Source organism: Phodopus roborovskii, unplaced genomic scaffold (genome assembly GCF_943737965.1).
Source record: "Phodopus roborovskii unplaced genomic scaffold, PHOROB, whole genome shotgun sequence".
NCBI lineage: Eukaryota > Metazoa > Chordata > Mammalia > Rodentia > Cricetidae > Phodopus > Phodopus roborovskii.
Genome location: NW_026126517.1, coordinates 4273644 through 4295353, shown reverse-complemented (window position 1 = coordinate 4295353; position 21710 = coordinate 4273644). Strand labels below are relative to the sequence as shown.

At 38.9% G+C, this 21710-nt stretch overlaps 1 protein-coding gene across 1 annotated transcript in view; it reads left to right on the top strand.

Moving 5' to 3' along the window:
* Tbx20 (T-box transcription factor 20) overlaps window positions 1-20597 on the top strand; it is a 48172-nt gene extending 27575 nt beyond the window's left edge. The window contains exons 7-8 of the mRNA XM_051196803.1: window positions 17231-17340; window positions 20203-20597. Coding sequence (XP_051052760.1) covers window positions 17231-17340; window positions 20203-20543 — 451 coding nt within the window. The 3' untranslated portion in view covers window positions 20544-20597. The remainder of the gene's footprint in view (window positions 1-17230; window positions 17341-20202) is intronic.
* The last annotated feature ends 1113 nt before the right edge of the window (window positions 20598-21710 follow it).

Genomic DNA, 21710 nt, shown 5'->3' with positions numbered 1-21710 from the left:
TGATTGAGCTTATATTCAATGCTCTTTTAGAATCTGTTGAGTTAATTTGAAATTATTTTTCTAATTTTACATAATGATATGATTTATTATTCTCGTATTGTCTGGTGAACCATCATCTAAATTCTGGAATAATCCCCATCTGGATTTTATGTTGCTTTGGAAATAGTTAAGAGATAGGACTTTGTCTTTCTTTCTTTGGCCCTTTAAGATTTCCTTCATTATTACTATCAAATTCAGTTTTCTCAATGGAAATATACTATACCCCCCCCCCTTTTTTTAACTTTTGGATTTAGTTTAAATAGAGAAGAAGTAACCATTTACCTGATGAGTTTACCAGGCAGGCAAAATTCTTAGTTTTTCCCACAAGTTACAGGTAGCTGTAGGTGAACTTTGTCTCATTTATGGCATTTGCCTTGACTTCAGCTTTGTCTAGCCATGCATGCCCCTTCTTTTACTCTTTTCTTTTGATTGTCCTTTGATTTTTAGAAGAAGTCATGGCAGCAATGCACTTTCCTCTCCTTCTTTAACATACAAACACCCTGACATTTCTTTAAGACAAAAATAACCATCTTCTGATTGCACTGCCTAATTTTCTGTTCCCTTTTATGGCTTCTTAGAATTGTACATACTTTCTTCAATTCCTTCCTTCCTTTTTTCAGCCCTATTTTGTAGAGGTTCACACCTGCTGCCCCACAATCCACTTTTGCCTCGTTGCCTGTGATTCATCGACTGCCAGGCCAGCTTCTAGACCTCAGCCTGTTTGGCCTATCAATGAATCTAGCCATCTGTCCATTTCCTTCATTGGCTTCAATGTCTCCCTCTTCTGGTTTCTAATTAGACCGGTGGCCTCTTCTTTCTCTACCTTCCTGCTGCTCCATCTTCGGTGTCTCCTCTGTAGCTATAATGTGATACAGACCTTATATCTTATGTATTTCTTTCTGAGCCTGCACACACTTTCTGGGAGGTCTGTCCCGAATTGAAGCCAACTCTTCAGGCTTGTTTGATTCCCTCTAGATCCAAACATTTAACTGGCTATTACTTTTACTTTTCCTTCCATACTAAAAGCACCTCAGATTTTACATACCTAAAACTGAACATGCTTCCACCACCCTTCACATTGCTCTATCCTCATTGCTACTCATTCAGCCATGACTGAATCTTTCCCATGCGCTGGCCAAACAATTTGGAGGTCAATGTGACTCCTCTTTTGCTGGTAAGTCATTGTTGATGATGTGTCTTCACAAAATATCATTCTGTATATCTGGGAAATGTGTGAAGATCATTGTTTTATTTTTCATACAGAAACTAAACCTCTGCAAGTCTGACACAGTTGATTTGTAGGGTGAGCTGAGCCTTCATCCTTTATAGGACAGCTGTTAAAGCTTGTGTCCTGTGTAGGACAGCTGTTAAAGCCTGTGTCCTGTGTAGGACAGCTGTTAAAACCTGTCCTGTGTAAAATAGCTGTTACAGATTCTGTCCTGTGCAGGACAGCTGTTATAGATTTTGTGTCTTGTGTAGGAAAGCAGTTACTGAGTCTGTGTCCTGTGTAGGACAGCTGTTTACCTCACTCTTAGTACTGTAACAGGTCACTCCATATGTGCTAAGCAGTGAGTTATATACTGACAAATTGAATTTCCATTACTCCTCAAAACAATCACTTACTAGGAAGTTTATCTCTGCTTTATTGATGTAAAAAGAAATCTGAGTGATAATGATGCTCTGTCATATTCACATGACTTGTGACAACTGAGAGTCAAAGCCAATTTAGTTTGTCAGACACCAAAGTTGCCTAAGCAAGCTATTCCAGAAATGTAGATGGACTGTTTGTCCTTCCATAGTCTGGGTTTACCACCAGTAAAGACACAAGCCCCATTATTTCTTAGGCAGAGCTGTAAGAGTGACAAAGATGGTGGTCAGATAATTATTGAACCCAGCCACAGGCTACTCAGGGGCAGATCTATCAGGTGAGATATCAGGAGAGGGGCTGTCAGGTGAGATGGCAGGCGGGGGGCTGCCAGGTGAGGGGCTGTCAGGTGAGGGATTGCCAGGTGAGGGACCATCAGGACAGTCATTTTAGAGTGCAGGAAGTTTCTAGTGGACAGCATCAAGATAGCACTGTGCTGAAGCCTGGGTATACACCCAGAGGTTATGTCTTAACACTTATTTATGGTAAGGGGTGTGTGTGTGTGTGTGTGTGTGTGTGTGTGTGTGTGTGTGTGTGTGTGTGTGTGTGTGGGTGCCCAAGTGTATGCATATGCACCACGTGGGCACAGGTGCCTGCAAAATCAGAAGAGGGTGTCAGATTCCATGAAAGTGGTGGTTGTGAGCCTCCTGATGTGAATGCTGGGAACTGAAAGTGGATTCTGTGCAAGAATAGTGCATGCTTCCAACTGCTGAGCCCTCTTTCTTGCCCTGTACTTAGAAGTTTATGCTGCTGTCTCATGATACATATACTAGGTAATCTGATGACTGACTGGTGATGCCTTGCCACTGTTCCATGTTCCATTTTAAATATGTTTTAGGTGAAGTTCATCAGTTATTGGACTCATGTGCATGGCACTCTCACAGACTTGGTTTCTTTGATATGGTCTGATGTGCTATGTGTCCCTGAGTTAATCCAGTAAGATCCTGAGTGGCAATTTTTGCTTGGGTGGCCATTTATTCAGCCTATGCCACCTGCTTGTGCTAGAATGGAGGTGATGATAGTGGTACAAAGACATCAGCCTTAGCACTTGGGCTCAGAATGGACCAAGTTGTGTGTATAAAATGTAGTCCCTCAGGGAAGGTGCACCCTGAAACTGCTGTTGTCTATAGCATGATGTGCAGCCTTCTTTCTGTAAAACCTTCTTCTCTAATCGTCATTATATTGCTTTTAACTATTACCTTTAAATTAAAAATCAACACCTTTAAATTCTAGAATGAAATAATTGTGAAATTGATATTTCTGTTTTGAATGAGAGTGAAACTATTTATTTTTCCTATCCTAGAAGATGGGTGAAACAGTCTGTTTTTGTAGTAACCTTCATCAACCAACAATTTTTATTTAAATAACTTGAGTCAGAATTTCATCCCTATGCCCTTTTTTGTCTTTCTTGTTTTTATAATACATTAAATACAATCTTTTTAGTCTTACCTCTTCTCATACTTATTTCTTCACTCTCTTTCCAGCTGGGCTGGTCTCTGCCTCCTTTAAGCAGCTTGGTTTATCTGAGAGCATCTCTCAACAGTTCTTACAGTTTATATCAGATTGGGAAAGGAGGATCCTAGTGCATCTGATCAGTTTCAGGGACTTCCTGAAGCTTTTGAGTTTTCTGCTTCCTGTAGGGAAGATGATTAGCATATCTTGTGTCTTAATGAACTTCCCTCCAGGATAAAATACTTTATCTCAGAGGAAATTGCTACACAATACTGTGTCATCTATCTTTTGTAGATAATGGGATAAAAGCTAATGCTAAACTTATGTTTTTAGTTATAGGGAACTTACCAGTTTTATTCTATAAAATGTTTGTGAAGTGTTTCTTTAATTTTAAAATTCAAAGACTACCAGATATTTGTCCTCTGTAGACTTTTTGTTAGTATGTAGATACAATTAATGTTTTGTGTTGATGTCTTAATTAAGCTCAGGAAATATTTATTCTGGCTCTTCCATTTCTCCTCTCCGTTGCTGCTTTTCATCCTCCCCCAGTGATGGCTCTTGTCAGACCTTCTTATACTCCTGGTATGCATACACAGCATCCCTGAGTCTTTGCCCTATTCCTGTCTTCTCAACTCTTTATTCTGACTCTTGAAGTGAATTTATTAGCCTTCTAGTTTGTTGATTATGCTTTCTGGTTCATCTAATATTCTGTTGACAGCTTCTACTGAGTGTCTGTAAAATGTGACAACTGCTGTTTTATTATTTGTAAATATTTTAATAAGTTCAAAATGTTGCCATTTTATGGATCTTAACTCCTCTTTTACTCATCTAATTTTTTTAAATATCAAAATTCCAAAGTACAGGATAGAGGTTTTAAACTGTCTTCCTGTTGTTTGCAGCAAACCTGTTTCAAAAGAAGTCATGTTATATTTTATTAGTAACTTTTCTTCTTTTGATTGTTGAATGTCTTACAATGTCCCCGTTTCAAACTCTATAGGATAAAATGTTTGCTTAATATTAGAAATAAAGATGGATTCTGAGTAAAATCACATGATGGTTGGTTAGCTCTTTAAATAGACTGAGGAAGAGTAATTGATTCATTGTCATTCCAGCAATGTGCAAACTTTAATTCTGGATGGTGTAGCTAGTTGGATACCATAGGTGGGAGCAACCTTTACATTCATGTAGTTCCCCTGTCTACCATTGTAGCAGAGCTCATGTAGGCTAAGTTCTAGTCACTCCCAGTAAGTGAGCATGCACCCTTCCCTAGAGATAGTCTAGGTCTGGGTCATGTGTGGTACCCTCGAGGGTGACTTGAGAGTTCCTTGCTGGCCTCCCTTACTCTCTTTCAGGAGTATGGAACCTGCTTCCCACCAACACTAGTTCAAGCTGTTGTTCTCAGGTAGCATGCTGCTTTATACGCTGTTGTTGTTCTCAGGTAGCATGCTGCTTTATACGCTTGTGAATGCACATGAGTATGCCTCCTCATCTCTTTTCTTATCTGTGACTGAAACATACAAATGTATAGTTGGCTCTACCTTCATTTTCTGAGTTTCTCTAGTCATGTAAGTGGGGCATGAAGTTAAATACATAAGCTTATATTACCATGTTGCTTTAGAAGCCATAATGAGAACCTCAGAAAATGATTAAAAATCTCTTGTACATTGAATAAAGCTTTTGAATGTGAGTTTTGGACACAAACCCAGTGAGATGCAGTAAGTTTTGTTGAAACACAGTCATGTTTTTAGTTTACACATTGAGTATGGCTTCTTCTCTGCTACAACCATGGAGTTGAGTACAAATGATGGATACTAGGGAGCCCACAGAGAATCATATTAGCTATGTGGTATGGGTTTAAGGGGCTGGAGAATGTTGACAACAAGGCGACTGCTCACTAAGAAATCAGACATTTTTCTTTTCTTTTCACCTACCTCTGCTTTTTGAGACAGAATCACAGTATCATAGCCTTGAACCCCATCTTCCCACCCCAGCCTTTTGGATGCTGATAATACAGACCCGTGCCATCTCCAGGCTTGACTTCCCCTTCTTCCGAGTTAAATCAAAGGACTTGCTTTATTCTAAAGTCCAGGTAGTGATGATTGCAGATATCTGTCAGCTTCTCTATTTTGTTTTCACATTGGCAGTGAAGAAGTATGAGGGTTGTTTCATCACTTGTGGCTCTGACCAGAAGATGACAAGAATGGGAAGAAGATGACAAGTGTGGGATAATGACAAGTGTGGGATGAAGATAACAAGGGTGGGATGATGACAAGGGTGGGATGAAGATGACAAGGGTGGGATGAAGATGACAAGGGTGGGATGAAGATGACAAGGGTGGGATGAAGATGACAAGGGTGGGATGAAGATGACAAGGGTGGGATGAAGATGACAATGGTGGGATGATGATGACAAGGGTGGGATGAAGATGACAATGGTGGGATGATGATGACAAGGGTGGGATGAAGATAAGTGTGGGATGAAGATGACAAGGGTGTGATGAAAATGATAAGGGTGGGATGAAGATGACAAGGGTGGGATGAGAAAGTAACAATATGGAGATGAGACCTGCAGCACCTCTTAAACATATTGAAGAACTGTGTTATTTTGCCTATTTTCTAATCTTGTGCCTCACTTATTATTTATAATTGGAAAATAGTCTTGCTGTGGCTATATATGGTTTGCTGTGTGACTTTATCTCCAATGTGGCTGTGCTGGGAAATGGTGTCTTTGAGAGGTCACTGAGTACTAAGTCATCAAGAGGGATGAATGCCACACCCCTCTCCCAGCCCAGGACTTAAATTCTTGTTCTTGAAAGATTAGTTCACCTACCTCAAGGGTGAGCAGTATAAACTAAACCTGTCCTCCTTGGTGCATTCTCTTGCTTTCTTTACCATCTCATAGTGTCTTTCTTTTACCCTTGCCTCCAGCACTTGGTGCTGTCACTTGATGTCATCTGCAAAGTTATGACATCTGCAAAGTTAATGAGCCTCTCACCAGATGGATCTGATCTTGGCCCTAGAACAGTGAGCATGAGCTTTCTTGGATGTTTAACTTCTAAAATCCTGAGACAGAGGAACATCTTGTCTTTAGGAAGAATCTAGCCTCAAGTATTCTGGTACAGCAGAGCAGCATGGAGGAGGACATGTGTGGCCCCCTCCCTTTCAGAGTACTGGGAATGTGAAGGGCCTTTGAAGAATTGGCATAAAAGCATGAAAACAGATGCTAAAAATGTTTCTACATCATTAAGTAATTAGAAAATCTTCCCCTCCTTTTCCTTTGCTACCATTTCTCTCTGATCTGTGTGCAGAATTTTCAGACAAGGACTCTCTGTACCTGTTGCATCTCTGAATCTTTTATCCAGAGATGTGACACAACATGGGTAGGTGGCATCAATTCTAAAACTTCTCTTGCTCATCCCTTCATACACCAAGGTTCCTTAGGATGAGTTGTTCCTTGAAGACAGTCCAAGACTCTCCCCATACTAAGTTCTAGTGCATTTCCCAGTTCACTTCTTTGCATTGTTGAAAATGTGGCTGTTAAGTTTAGAGGTGGGAGGACAGTTATGGGGGGAAATGCAATGTGAGGGGTATGAAGATTCCTTCTCTTCCTGCACCTTATCCAGTGCTCTGGCATGTGAGCCATTTCAAGGAAGCTTAGAGTGAGAACTGAATGGGTGCTATACTCAGGAGTCTCTCTGGCTGTCCTGCACTAGAAGCATTTCCTTAAAAACAATCCCCTTCTGCCTGGCTACTTTAGATATTATAGTCATTTCATTTAGACATGTAGTCGTTTTCCATGCAGCTGAGACTTCTGGCAGTTCAGCTGTGTGCTCTTGGTCCATCTCTGCCTTCATCCTTCTCTGTTGCACTTGTGTGCTTTCTCCCCAGTTGAGAAAGAGAGGACATTGCCACTCAGGGCTCCTGAAGAGGCCATGAATGGGGGAGCTGACTAATTCAACCTAACTGTTGTTAGCTGAGTAGGAAAACAGAATTACTTCTCGTATCTTCCTTAGCTCTGGAAAGAAAGCCAGTGGGCTAGATTTGGGACAAGGCAATATTGTTCACTTCATGTTTTAAGGAGGAAACCCATCATGTCTGGGAGATCATTAGCTTGGCAAATAACATTTTTGTGGTTTCTTTCATTTGCATTTTATTTGTATTTACAACTATATTTTGCAAAACATATGGTGAAATGCCTGCCATGTCTGCAATAAAGTATACCTCACAGTTTACCAGGATTTATTTATAGATTGAGTTCTTTGATCTTTGTCTAAGAGATTTTTTTCTAGTCATAGCCAGAAATTTTAGTAAATGAAAACAACATATCTTAAGTATTTTTCAGTGGTTACTTTACTTATTTAAGTTGATAGTGATAATACAAAACTAGAAATACATATTACTAAAGAAAATAAAACCCAATAGAATTTAGTCAAATAAATAAAAATCAAGTCTAAAGCTTTTTAAAACATGAATTTAGAGTCATTTGTTTTTCTAAAACAGATTACATAATATATTTCAGCTCTTAAATTAAAATTAATGGCTTATAATATATCTCAAATTATGTTATACCAAAGTTTTAATTTATTAAATACTTTATGGAACATACAGATATTGATAGATTATAATTTATAACATATCTGCATAAATCTTCAGTAAAATATCATGACAGGATGTTAAAGATTTAATGAGACATGAGATATAAAACAAATTCATGAAAAATAAAAATTTAAATGTTTTGTTTCTTATAAACTAGATTGGTTTTAATCTGCTTTACATTTTTCTGAACACAAGTTTTTTTTTTTTCCTTTTTTTGTTGTTTGTTTTTAGAGGGGAGGCAGGCCTATCTTTAAAAGAGAAAGTTAGAATTAAATTGAAAGGACATTTGCCTTTTAGTTAATTTTCTTTCTAACTTATAAATTATAGGAAAAGCAAGGCATGGAAAGTTGTTGGAACCAGAAATGTCAGTTTCATCTAAAATACATTTGCTTATTAGAATACAATCAAACTTTTTTTTAAATCTATACATATGTATTGAGCATGCTGTGTGAAGTTCCAATGAAGACTTACTAATTTGCATAATCTAATAATAGCATTAAGAATGAGATCACATTAAAGTCTTCATTGTAGAGGTGTTAAGAAGGAGATGTAGAATAGTGAAATAATGTGTCCACAATCCTACAGGAACAAGCTGCCAAGTTGGGCTTCAGGTTAAGCAGTGGGGCAAGCACACACCTAAAGGCTTCCCCAGACTGGTTCCCCATGTGGGGTCTCCAGCTATTGACATCCAGCTATGAACCTGACCCACATGCCCAGACCATACCTGAGGCAGCTGAAGCTCCAAGGGACTTAGAGGCATTGCACTGAAGCCTCCAGAAGGAGGCATTGTCCCCTGTCATGTTTTCCAGGGAGTTAGCTGGGGAGAGGGTCATGCAAATGTACATTCCTTAACCTGCCAGGTGCTGACAAAAAGGGTGTGTTAGGAAGGGCAGTCATGTGAGGGGAAGGGGAAGGGTTAGAGTTTTGAGAGTTGAGAAATGAACATTTTAGTTCCAACGATGAAGGAAAGAAACCATTCCCACTTTCAGCCGAGTGTGCAGGTTTTGTTTGCCGAGACTCTGAAGAAATTATTGGAATGGTTTCAGAGCTTATGAACACTGTAGCAGGGAGAACAAAATCATTACTTCCATCCTCTCTGTTCTGTCATCTCCCGTCTGCTGCGTCTCTAACAATTATTCCTAGAACTGACAGTTACAGAGCAGTCAGAAGCCATCCACTGAAGACCACCCAAAGTAATGGTGCCATCCTTTGCTTGGACCAGTTTATCATTGGATGCTAGAAACAGTATTCATCCACCATGGCACTTAGGTAGCTCCAAGTCAGGTCTAACAGAAACTTCCATCTCTTGTACTATAATACAGGACTGAGCATCACAAAGTGTGTAATATGTGAATCATTCGTCCCACTAGATGAACCCACATTCTTCAAGGGAGAATCTCTTGGAAACTCTTCTGATGGCTTTTCAGGCTAAGCAGAGTCTTTGCTCTTTTCTTTCTGGGGCAAACAGGGATTCATGGTAAAGTAAACAGCATGGCCTGTCTACTCTTTGCAGTATCTCTGAGGAGATGGTTCTGATATGCACCACTGTGTTCAATCACTTAAAAGGCAGTAATGCAATTAGGCCATCCTTTATATAAGAACTGCTATTGCTTTCAGTTCACTTCCAAGCCTGACACAAGTAAATCACTTCGATAAAATCCTCTTTTTCCCCCACTCCCAGGGAATAGCATAAGTAATGATACCAGTGATCTAGCAAGGACAAAATGAATGTAATGTACTTTTTATAGAAAAGCAAAATGTTTCCCAAGGCAGTGATTCATCATGTCATTTGGAAAATTAGTTTTCTTTTGTTGAATGTAAAGATGGTTAAATGATGTTCTATAAGGGCACTTTTGGAGAGGCGAACACTGCACACCTCTTTGGAATATAAATGCTTACACATAAAAGTCGTGGTAAAAGAAATATATTTTAGAAATATACTGCCACATTGCTTTATGATTATTCAAAAAGGAGGTGTTTTTCTATGCTACTTAAGCAAATACTTTTTCTTATGTACAGATAATGATACAATTCTTTAAAATTTTATTTTAAATATTAATATCATGACTCATGGCAGGGACTTAAAAGACACCAACTTTGCTGTATTTTTTGATTGTCATTTTGTGACGGGTTATTCAGCCAGCTGGCTTCGGTGTTGTATTTCAATATAGGCATGCCACACATACAGATTAAATTCAGTTCTCTGTTATTTCCTATCCTATGTTCCTACTTGCCAACAGTGTCCCTCTTATTGTCACCAACTTCTGTCAGAAACCTTTTTTTCTGTTTACTGCTACACATGAAAGAGCTCACAGCACTGTTTCCATAGCTGAGATTCCACTTAACATCATGTCCTATGGTTCTATTGCTTTGCTGGAAGGGATTGTTTCCCCTCATGACTGCATACTATACTATCATGAGTATATACATCATATTTCTCTCTCACTTCCTTTCTTCTCTTTGCCTCCTCTTTCTCTTTTCATTACCCTCCTTCAAAGGCAGTTTTTTTTATATTTTATTTACTAATAGTTCCACAACTTCTGTAATATATTCTTCATGGTTATGATTCCACAACCATGCTTGTAAGCACATATATATATATATATATATATATATATATATATATATATATATATGTGCGCACATATACATTTAATTACTTGAACATATAACTGAACTTGTAAGGCAAATATTTTGTTTTCCCATTTACAAACAAAGGGAGGTTAGGGAAGTAATATAGCAAGGATTGAAAGTGTTGTAGGTAGTTCACTACTACCTTGTGGATTCATTCATCCAGTCAATGAATAGCATTCAAGCTTAAGATATTTCCAATGTAACATGCAGCCTCCTATGATTTTATGTTGATATGAAAGCTGATGGACTATTATTTTTATTAATTCGTTTTTAATAAGACCCAAAAATGCTAGTGTTGGACATCAGTTCTTTTCTGTCCTGCCACTGGTAAGCTGTGAGAGTCACATGTTGTTTTAAATGCTTTGTAATTATTTTTGAATAAATAATACATACATCGAAAGTTCAAAATTTAAAGAAGAGTGCTTGGTGAAAAGTTTCTTCCACATATTTCCCCTTCATCCCTATTCCTGCCTTCCTGTTGGAATTACCCAGGAAGTTTTGCTAGTTACACCCCTGGGAGCTGTGACTGAGTTGATCTAGGAGACCTGCCAGGCTTTGAGATTTTTACCAGGGCATCATGAGGAACAGTGCTCCCAGAAAAGCTGTTGCAACACAGACCAGAAACGACAAAACACAGAAAACGTTTTTGTTTTGTTTTGTTTTGTTTTGTTTTAAATGACACTGGGCCTGAAGCAACAGAAGGCAGTATAGTCATTAAGGATAAAGCAAATGGAGAGAGAGAAGTGATGCCTGGTATGTGTGTTGCTCCTGAGTGTTCAGATCATGACATGGGAAGGGAGAGAGGGAGGTGAGCTTGGAGGATTCCTTGAGAAATCAGAGTGGAGGAGTCCCATGATAGGACACTTCAAAGGACACCCAAGGGAGAGGGAGAGGGAGAGGAGAGGGTTTAAGGAAAAGAAATCCAGAGATCTGAAGAGTCTTTCTCGGGTGTTCTGAAGATTACTAAACACAAATATGTGAAGAGAGTTCCAGAGGGGATGAAAGCAAGAGGGATCAGCAGCAACAGTATTCTCGGAGGGGTGGGGGAATGACTACTACTGAAAAGGATACTGAAAAAGTTTCTGAAGGATTTGTTTCATTAGTGAAGGGGAAAATAGTTATTGGTTGGGTACAATCCTACCTAAAACATCCTTGGAAGAGAAATTGCGACATATATCCAACTAATGTAACCAAATCTCACAGCAAAATTTCAGAATATGTACAGGAGTATGAGGACATGCAATACCTGGAAAGATCGTTCATGATGCCTGGTGTCTAGGACCAGTCTAAATACCAGCACAGAAAGAAAGGGACCAGGTGTGTAAATAGATTAAAGAATGTGCCAGACCATGAGGGTAAATTGGCTGAAATTAATGACAAAGTCATGGAAATACTATAATAAACAGATAATCAGATTTCATACATGCAGAACGTTAGATATGTGGTAGATGAAGAAAAGATCCTTATCAAATTCTGAAAGCAAAAGCTACTATTTACAAAGTCAAATATGGACTAAGGGTAGATTAGACACTGATGATGACAAGATTTGTGAAATTGAGGACAGAGCACTAGACATTATCCAAATTGAAAAACAGCAAACAGATAAGTTAGAAAACAAAAAGAATTTCAGGAGGTGTCCTATGTATGTAACTTAGAGACTCTGGAAGGTCACTGGAGGATGAAAAAAAGAAATGCAATTTTTCCAAATTTAACAACAATTAAACACACAATCCAAAAGGTTCCACAAGGCTGAGCTCAAGAAGCATGAAGAAAGTGAAAGTTACATCATAATAAAATGGCTGGAAATTAATGACAAAAAGAGATACTGTAAGCCCTGAGGGGATTAAAGACATTACATCAGAGGAACAAAGCTAAGGAGGACGGCGAGTTCTTGTAAGGCACAATCTTAGAAGAACTGAGGAGAAGAGTCGGTCAGCTAGAGTTATAAAAGCTACCAAAAGGACTTCTTAAAAGCAAAAGGCAAGAAAAGGTTGTTTTCCAGACAAAGAAAGCTGATGACTTCATCACTATCAAGTTGGTCTACTAGGTTAAAGGAAACACTTCAGGCAGAAGTGGTTGTATTACGACCCATTCTGGATCTCCAGGAGGAAACAAAGACTGGTTAAAATACAAAGGACATGGATAGACCAAATGTTTACATATCATTTATCTCGTTAAAAGTTGTAACAGTGTGGAACAGAATCTGTAAAACATACCGTGTTTTAAAAGATGGGCACAGAGCTGGGCAGTGGTGGTACATGCCTTTAATCCCAGCACTTGGGAGGCAGAGGCAGGCGGATCTCTGTGAGTTAGAGACCAGTGTGGTTTACAAGAACTAGTTCCAGGACAGGCTCCAAAGCTAAGCTATACAGGAAACACTGATTGAAAACAATTAATAATAATAATAATAATAATAATAATAATAATAATAATAATGGGCACAAAGCTAGAAGGAGTAAGTTAAATATATAACTGCAAGTGCGGGGAACTGAAAGATTCTTCTGCTATCCTTGAAAGGTGCAGTATCACTTCAAGGTAGATTATAACAAATTAAATATTTACTATAACTGTAAAGACAATAGATAAAATAACAGAGGGAAAGAAGGAAGCTATAAATACTAAAATGCTAAACAAGAAAGGGAGATAAAGAGGGAGTGTGAAGCTGTAACCTTAAGGGAAAGAGGAAAAGGATAAAGAGCATCTGGGAAAATTCAGGAGCAAAAGATAGAAGAAAACAAATAAAAACAACAAAGCAACAGAAAATAAAGCCACCAGCAGCCAGCAGGAGCATCACCTGCTCATAGGCTATGCCCTGTTCAAAAGACAGAGAATTTTGCTTTGTTTTGATGCCCATAAAGAACACACTAAATCATAAAGAGATGAATTGAAAGCAAAGTAATAGAAAATAAATGTAATAATCAACACTAAAAGAAAACCAAACTAGCTGGGCACAATGGCACAAATCTCAAGTTCCAGCATGTAGGAAGTAGAGGAAGGTGGTTTGGTAGTTCTAAGACATCCTGGGTTACATGAAATCCTGTCTCAAGAAAAGAAAATGAAGGAAAAGAAGAAAACTAGATTAGCTGCATTAATATCAAAATAGGTTTGACTAGGCTAAAACATCATCTCATTCTCAGGAGTGTACTCTCTCATACCTGTTTATATATCTGATATCCGAACTCTGGGCCTGGCAGGACAACAAGGGAAACAACCAACCCACCCACCCACCCACCCACCAACCAACCAACCAACCAACCAACCAACCAACTAGAGTTGGAAAGCCCCTTTCTCAACAGTTGACAGAATAAGTAGGCAAAAAATTAGAAAAGAGTCAGAATATTTGAATAACTTCACCAGTCCGACCCAGTTTACATTTAGAAAGCACCCCCTCAACAGTAGTGGAATATGCTTTCTGTATGACAGAACAATTACCATGGTGAGGCTCAGTAAAGTAAAAGATATGCGAGTCTGATGAAATCTATCTCTGACAATAAAGGAACAGTATGAGAAATCCCTAATATGAAGATACCTTGACAAATCCCTAAATATTGCAAACTATATAGCAGGTACAAATGAGGAAAATATCAGGAGAGTTAGGAAATACTTTGGACTGAATGGAAAGGAAAACATGTGGGATGTTGAGTAGTATAGTTTTCCTTTAGAAATGATGGACTGTCTAAGGCCAACAACCTACATCTTCAACTTTGAAGAAACTAGGAAAAGAAAACTTCAGGTTCAAAGTAAAAGAAAACATGGTAGAAAATAAGGGGAGAAAATAGTGAGACACTAATGCAGAAATTAATAAACTTGATATTCCTCCAGTAAAACTGTTCAGGAAGGAAACACAATCCCCATTACTAAGCAAGTGGGGAGTAATACTGCGGTTGCATCTGCCTAATCTCTAATCTATAAAACCTTCTTGAAGGACTGTCCAGAACAGGTTGGTCTACAGTAGCGGCTCCAACTTTTGGGTTTTGATCCTTTGGGGGTAGAGCAACTTTTCACCAGGGTCACCTAAAAGCATCATAAAACAGATATTTACATTATGATTCATTAACAGTAGAAAATTACAGCTATAAATTAATTTTATGGAGGTGGTGTTCACCAGAACACGAGGAACTCTATTAAAGCATTAGAAAGTTTTAAACCTCTGGTCTATGGTTTACCTGTGGGGGATTGTCTTGATTACCTTAATTGAGATGGGAAGACCCTTCTCTTGTAAGTTGCTGTTGTCAGAGTATTTTATTACACCAAAAAGACAAGAAGCAAAGACAAGGAGTAATAAAGAAATATTATCATATAGTAAATAAACAGCACACTTATAATTCAACAACTTAAATACATTTTTTGAAGACAAAACCCATGAAATGTCATTCAAAAAGAAACGTATTTGATAGCTGTGAATTTGTAGCTGACATTTCCATAAAGGCTAAGGTGCCCCCTGGTGGCTTATACAAAATATTTAAAGAATGTACAATAGCTCAAACTCCTAGGCTCTTCTAGAAAACTGAAGGGAAGGACTATGTGAGGGTTAGTTTTAACTGTCAGTTTAATGGGGCCTATACTCACTTAGGAGACAGGCCTCAGAGCAAAAATGATTATCTTGATTGTATTAGCGCAAACTGCAAACCCGTCTACTGTGGGTGAGGTGACAGCACTCCCACGATGGGATCCGGGATTGTGTAAGTGGAACAGCGTGGATGGATCTCTTTCTTTTACGACTGACTACAATATGATCTGCCACCTCAGGTTCATCCTGGTTTTCTTTCCCTGCCATGGTGGACCGTGAACTATGAACAGAAACAAACCCTTTCCCCTTAGGTTGCTTTGGTAGACTGTTTTATCACAGCAACAGGAAAAGAAACCAAGGATAACTTAAAAATGAAGCTATGAGAACATTGTTACCTTAAGACTAAGCCTGAAGAAAGATATTATAATAGTTAGAGTATAATATTCCTACTTGAATATACATGGGAAAATTCTTAAAATAATTCTAGGAGACTGAGTTCAGCAAAAGGATATTAATATGACCAGTTAGCGTTTTCTTCAGAAATATAGTTAGTTTAACACTAGAAGTTCACCCAACATAACTGACTAGATTAACACACTAAAAAAGAAAATTCATTTGATTATCTTAGTAGACACAGAAAAGAAAAAAATAACCAAAATCAAAACACAATATCTACTATTCCTTATTTTAGAAAATTCCTCAGCAACATGGGATGAGAAGGGATCTTTGAATTTCATTAAACCAAGTACAATGAAAGGCATCCACTAAGTTCAGGGGCTCATGCTATGTACAGGGTGTGAGAGATCACTGGGTGGGTCTGACCACCTCTAATCAGGTAATTATGAAACTGTGGAATATTAAAATAGAATTCATTATGAACAGAAGCAAAGAATTGAAATCACTTCTGACTATAGATATCATGATTGCATGCAAAATGTAAATCTTTAAAAGAGCTACTGGAACAAATATAGGTATTAGCAAAGCTGCCAGTTACAAGATCAGCAGAAAATTGCATTTATACCTACTAGAACTGAAAAATTAGAAATTGAAAAATTAAAAAGAATTTAGTAGAACATGAAAAGTTTTGAGATAAATGTGGTCAGATGTGTCAGGCCCGTATATTTAAATTTATTTAGCTTTAGTGATAAGTAAATGGAAAGACATGCTGTTCATGGGTTGAAAAAGACTCAATATTGTAAATGTCAATTTTCTATAAATGGATATACATCTCAGACACAATCCTCGTTAAAATTTCAGTAAGCTTAAAAATAAATCACTGAATACTAAATTTATACAGAAATAAAGGAACTAGAAAAAAAACAATTCAATTTTGAATAGAAAAAGTTGGCAGTACTGGTGAAAACTCACATTAAGACTACTTCAGCAACAGCAATTAGGGCATTGTGACTTTGGTGTGACAATACACAAAAAGAGATCAAGAAAGCATTAGAAAGTGTAGAAGTGGTCACTCCCAATCATCTGTTAGGAATAAGACTCCTCACACTTTCATGATTATGTAAATGTTTAGGACCCCAAACACACTGTTAATTAGATAGTATTTTTCACAAGTATGAACAAAGCTATGTGAAATGTCAAGTGTTATATTAAAGTAGCTATTGTAACATTTGATTGGCTTTCTCCTTCAGTATGTAGTTGGGTGTTAAGCTTCTCCGTTCTTATTAAGCACAATTGAAAAAAAATATTCATTTTTGGCCTTTTGGTGATCAATTTAGTGTTGACTTTAGGTCACATGCTATTTTTTTTTTTTTTTGCCGAAAGAGTTATTTGCACTCTTGGAAGACCCTGCAGTATTTCTGAGGGTCTCGATTTCTTAATGGCTGCTCAGTTTCCCTTCACAGCTTTTCTGTAATTTTCAGTTTTAACACAACGAAGATCTACTACACCCATTATCCAAACTGTTCATGTTGCCATTCGCTCTGTGCATTTGCACTGTTAGTGAACACGAATTCACTTTATGACCAATCTTATGAACTTTTCCAAATATGTTATCATATCCTAAGCCAGAAACATTGAATCAATTCATCTCTCTTTTGAATCATTATCTGCTGAAGTTAATTAGAAGATTCATTGCCATCCTATAGTAAATTCATTCATTAATTTTCTGCTTTATTAAATTCCATCTTCCTATGACCATATTTCATTGCTCTGTGTCTTCTAGTTCTGTCTAGTTGTATTTATTTGCACTTAGGCATCTGAACTCTTGTTCCAGAAGTCTCTGTCTAGTGGGTGAACATACAAGTTTTGACTGTTGTCTTCCCCTTTGGCTGAGAAAGTAGTAAACTACCCTTAAAGCCCTCTCTGAAGTGAACTGTGGTGTGCTCCTCTGCTCCACAGGGAGAGCGTTGAGAGCCTGATCCAGAAGCATTCCTATGCCCGTTCACCCATCCGCACCTATGGAGAAGAGGATGTACTGGGGGAAGAGAGCCAGACAACTCCAAATCGAGGTAAGGCCATTTACATCTGGATATGTGTGACTTCAGGAGGCCAGAGCCATTGATAGGGAATAAAGGCAGGCTGCCGCTGATGGAATGTCTGGTCCTCTGGCAACACATGCCAATAAGTGGCTTCCGGACTTTTCAGAAGAGGCAGTCTCCAATGTTGATCCATACATGCCTCATTATTTTGCTTGAGTGGCTACTCTGCCTGTGGTGTATTTTGCTAGTAACAGAACACAGACTTTGAATCAGGATAGATGTGGGCTTGTCTGTAACTTACTGCCAGAGTCACCAGTTACATTTCTGGACAGTTTCTTACTATTTTTGAATCTCAGCTTTATTTGAAAATTAGGAATACCTTATAATGGTCAAAGTTCAAAATGAAGAATATTTTAAAAAGAGGATTATCAGGACAAAGAGCCATCACTGCCCCTAATAGTTGAAATAAGAATTAAACAAAGGGGCCTGCTAAGTGAGCTCCAGAATACTGAGATACTGAGAGATCACCTCTCAAAAAAAAAAAAAAAAAAGGCACCTGAGGTTGTCTAATACATACTGCACATGGGACACAAAAGAACTGAATAAAGTTCCCTTGACCAGAAAGCTCAGAGAAAATATAGCACACAGAAAACCCCAGAGAAGGGGAGGACAGAAAAGAGAGGTCAGTGGTGCCCCACCTTGGGCCTAAGACAGTCACATGGGGAGAGAATTTCTATCTTTGTGTGTGTGTGTGTGTGTGTGTGTGTGTGTGTGTGTTTCTAAAATACCAAGCAACACAATCAGTGAAGACACAGGGCATTTCTTTTTCTTTTATTTTTTTTATTTAATATTCTTTTTTTTTATTTCACACATCAATCCCATTTCCCATTCCCTTCCATCCTCCCATCCCCTCCACAGATCCCCCCCATCCCATTCCCCAACCACTCCCCAGAGAGTGATCATCAAAGTCTGTTAAGTCATTTGGGGTAGGGCCTAGGCCCTCCCCCTTGTTTCTAAGCTAAGGGAGTATCCCTCCATGGGGAATGGGCTCCCAAAGTCTGTTCCTGCACTAGGGATGTATCCTGGTTCCATTGTCAGAAGTCCCATAGATTTCCTAGGCCTCCTACCTGAGACCCATGTTCAGGGGTTCTGAGTCAGTCTTATGCTGGTTTCCCAGCTATCAGTCTGGGATCCATTAGCTCCTCTTGTTCAGGTCAGCTGTTTCTGTGGGTTTCTCAAGCCAGGTCTTGACCCATTTGTTCATCACTTCTCCCTCTCTGCAACTGGATTCCAGGAATTCAGGCTCAGTGTTTAGCTGTGGGTTTCTGCCTCTGCTTCCATCAGCTACTGGATGAGGGCTCTAGGATGGCATATAAGGTAGTCATCAATCTCATTATTGGGGAAGGACATTTAAGCTAGCCTCTCCACTATTGATTAGATTGTTAGTTGGGGTCAACCTTGTAGATCTCTGGATATTCCCCTAGTGTGAGATTTCTCTTTAAACCTATAATGGTTCCATGGGGCATTTATTTTCTTAATTATTATTGTTTTTCTTCTTATTTTACATATGAATCCCAGTTCCTTCTCCCTCCCATTTTCCCCTGCCCCCACCCCCTCCATCCCATTCTCCACCCATTCCCCAGGAAGGGTGAGACTTTCCAGGAGGGATCATCAAAATCTGTCAAGTCATTTGAGGTAGGGCCTAGGTCCTCCCTCCTGCAGGGCATTTCTTATAACTCAGGGAATGGAAGCCATGAACCATCACTCAGTTGGAAAATTCAGCATTCCCTCATGTTTCAACTTCTGAACACTAGTATAGAAGAATTTATTCCTCGGGTTCTAATGATGGCTTTGGAAAAGGTGGCTTTGTTGAACAGTATCCAACTTCCTGTAGAGAGGTGCTACTGATATTTGGAGCTCTTTAAGGAAATGAGGTCATATTCTCCAGCAAAGCACTGCTGCTCTGCCACTCTGGAATATACAGGCCATGCTGTCAGCTGAGTGTTTTTCTGTTTAGTTTATTCTTCCTTCCATGTAGGATGTCAATGGTGCCCTCTTATTTGGAGAGTTGGATCTGCCCTCTAATACACCTCATGTCAGTTTGTTTTTGTGAATCACCAATGTAGCATTTTTTTTTTACTGTTTTTAAAATGTTGACAATTTTATTAATTCTTTGAGAATTTCATATAGTGTATTTTGATAATATTTAACACCTCTCTGCAAACTCTTCCCAGATCCACACCCTACCTCCAATTCTCTTCTTTTTTTTTGTATTGTGTATATATATATATATGTATATGCATATGAATATGCACACACACACACATCTGAAAATGTGTGTGTGTGTGTGTGTGTGGTATATGAGTGCTTTGCCTGTATGTATGTATGTGTATCATGTACATGACTGGTGTCTACAGAGGCCAGAAGAAGGCGTCAGATTCCTGTGGGATTGGAGTTACAGATGGTTGTAAACTGTTACGTGGGTACTGGGATTGAACCTGTCTCCTGGATGAGTAGCCAGTGTTCTCAACTGCTGAGTCAAATCTCCTACCCCTTCTTTAAAAAAGTGAGTCCCTGTGTTGCTCAACTACTCTTGGTGTGGAACATTAGCATTTTTTTTTTTTTTTAAATAAACTGATCTTAAGCTGGGCATAGTGGCACATGCCTTTAATTCCAGTACTTGGGAGGCAAAGGCAGACAAGATTTCAGTGAGTTTGAGGTCAAGCTGGTCTATAAATTGAGTTCTGGGATGGCCAGGGCTACATAGTAAGACCCTACCTCAAAACCAGAACAGAAGAAAATAAACTGACTTTTAGCTCTTCATCATTTTATTTAGTTCTTTGTCATTATATTTACACAGCAGCCTGAGCCTAATGAGTGCTTTTCTTTCAGGATCAGCCTTTACAACATCTGACAATTTGTCTCTCAGTTCCTGGGTATCATCATCTTCCAGTTTTCCTGGATTTCAACATCCACAGACCCTGACTGCTCTTGGCACCAGCACAGCATCCATAGCGACACCCATTCCTCACCCTATACAGGGTTCTCTGCCACCATATAGCCGCCTGGGAATGCCGTTGACCCCATCTGCCATTGCCAGCTCCATGCAGGGAAGTGGTCCCACGTTCCCTTCATTCCACATGCCTCGATACCATCACTACTTTCAGCAGGGGCCCTATGCAGCCATTCAAGGACTACGCCACTCCTCTGCGGTGATGACACCATTTGTATGACTCTTCTGAGAGTTGGGGGAGCTAGATCCAGGATGTCCAAATGGGTATGAAATATAGGAAAGGGATGGGTGGGTGGGATATGGGGTATTTGGAGCAGGAGCTCTCCAGGAAATACAGGATTTACTAAAGAGGAGAGCTGGACTCACATTAAAACCTACTTGTACAGGAGTGCACCATGGGCCAGGATCCATTTGTGGTTGGATCCAGGAGAGAATCAGTGCAAAGTTTAGCTAACCTACTCCTACAACTAACAGGATATCAGTTTAGTTGTAAAACTTAGCGATCTAAGGTGAAGGAATCTCAAAGTGTGCTATTCATAGTGGTTAAAAGTCCTGTTGGTGCAGTATTGTATAAAATCCTTGTGTATAGTTTTTCTTTCTGCTTTCAACAGGTTCAAAGCATCGTTCAGAAGGCAATACTATATAGCATATTAAAATGCTCAAGTCCTTTTCTCCCAGTAGGAAATGGGAGGCAATAGCAAAATGTTTGTAGTGCTGTAACTTAAGCATGTTTAGTTTCCTTTATGTCAGTTTTCTGGGGAAGGAGCAGAATCAATGCTAATGCATCCTGTGGTGTAAATGAATATATGGTAATATCTTTACCAGTTCCCACCATATCCACAGGCCGTGACACCATAAGCTCGGTCTTCAGTCCTCTTTCTTTTTCCTAATAATTCTTTTTCTTGCGAAAACTTTGTGGTTATGTAAGGGAAACCCTCAGTATGCTGTTTTAAAGTAAGAAGCTCTGTTATTATCAGAGGTTGGCTTTTGGGCACTGTATTCACAATAGGCTGCTGGTGAGGTCACTGAGGACCCCTCCAGAGCCAATGCATGGTGATGGGTGAGTTTCTCCTTTACAGCCTACAATCAAAACATGGTGGTTCTCTTCGAGGAGGATTTCTCTGCCATGGGAGCCAAAGTCCCCTTCATTTTCACTTCAGTATTGGACGGTCTTTTGCATATTAAAACACACTGGGACAAATTTTATTATTATCTTTTTTTTTTTATAAATCTGCTTTATTGCTGTTGCCATAATCATCAGGATTTGCCAAAGACAATTCTCCCACTGTGGGTCACCATGATTTCATGTATGTCTATGAGTGTATCCTGCATCTTACTTCTCTTGTCTGTCTGTGATACATTTACAGACTCCCTTCCATTTTCTTCA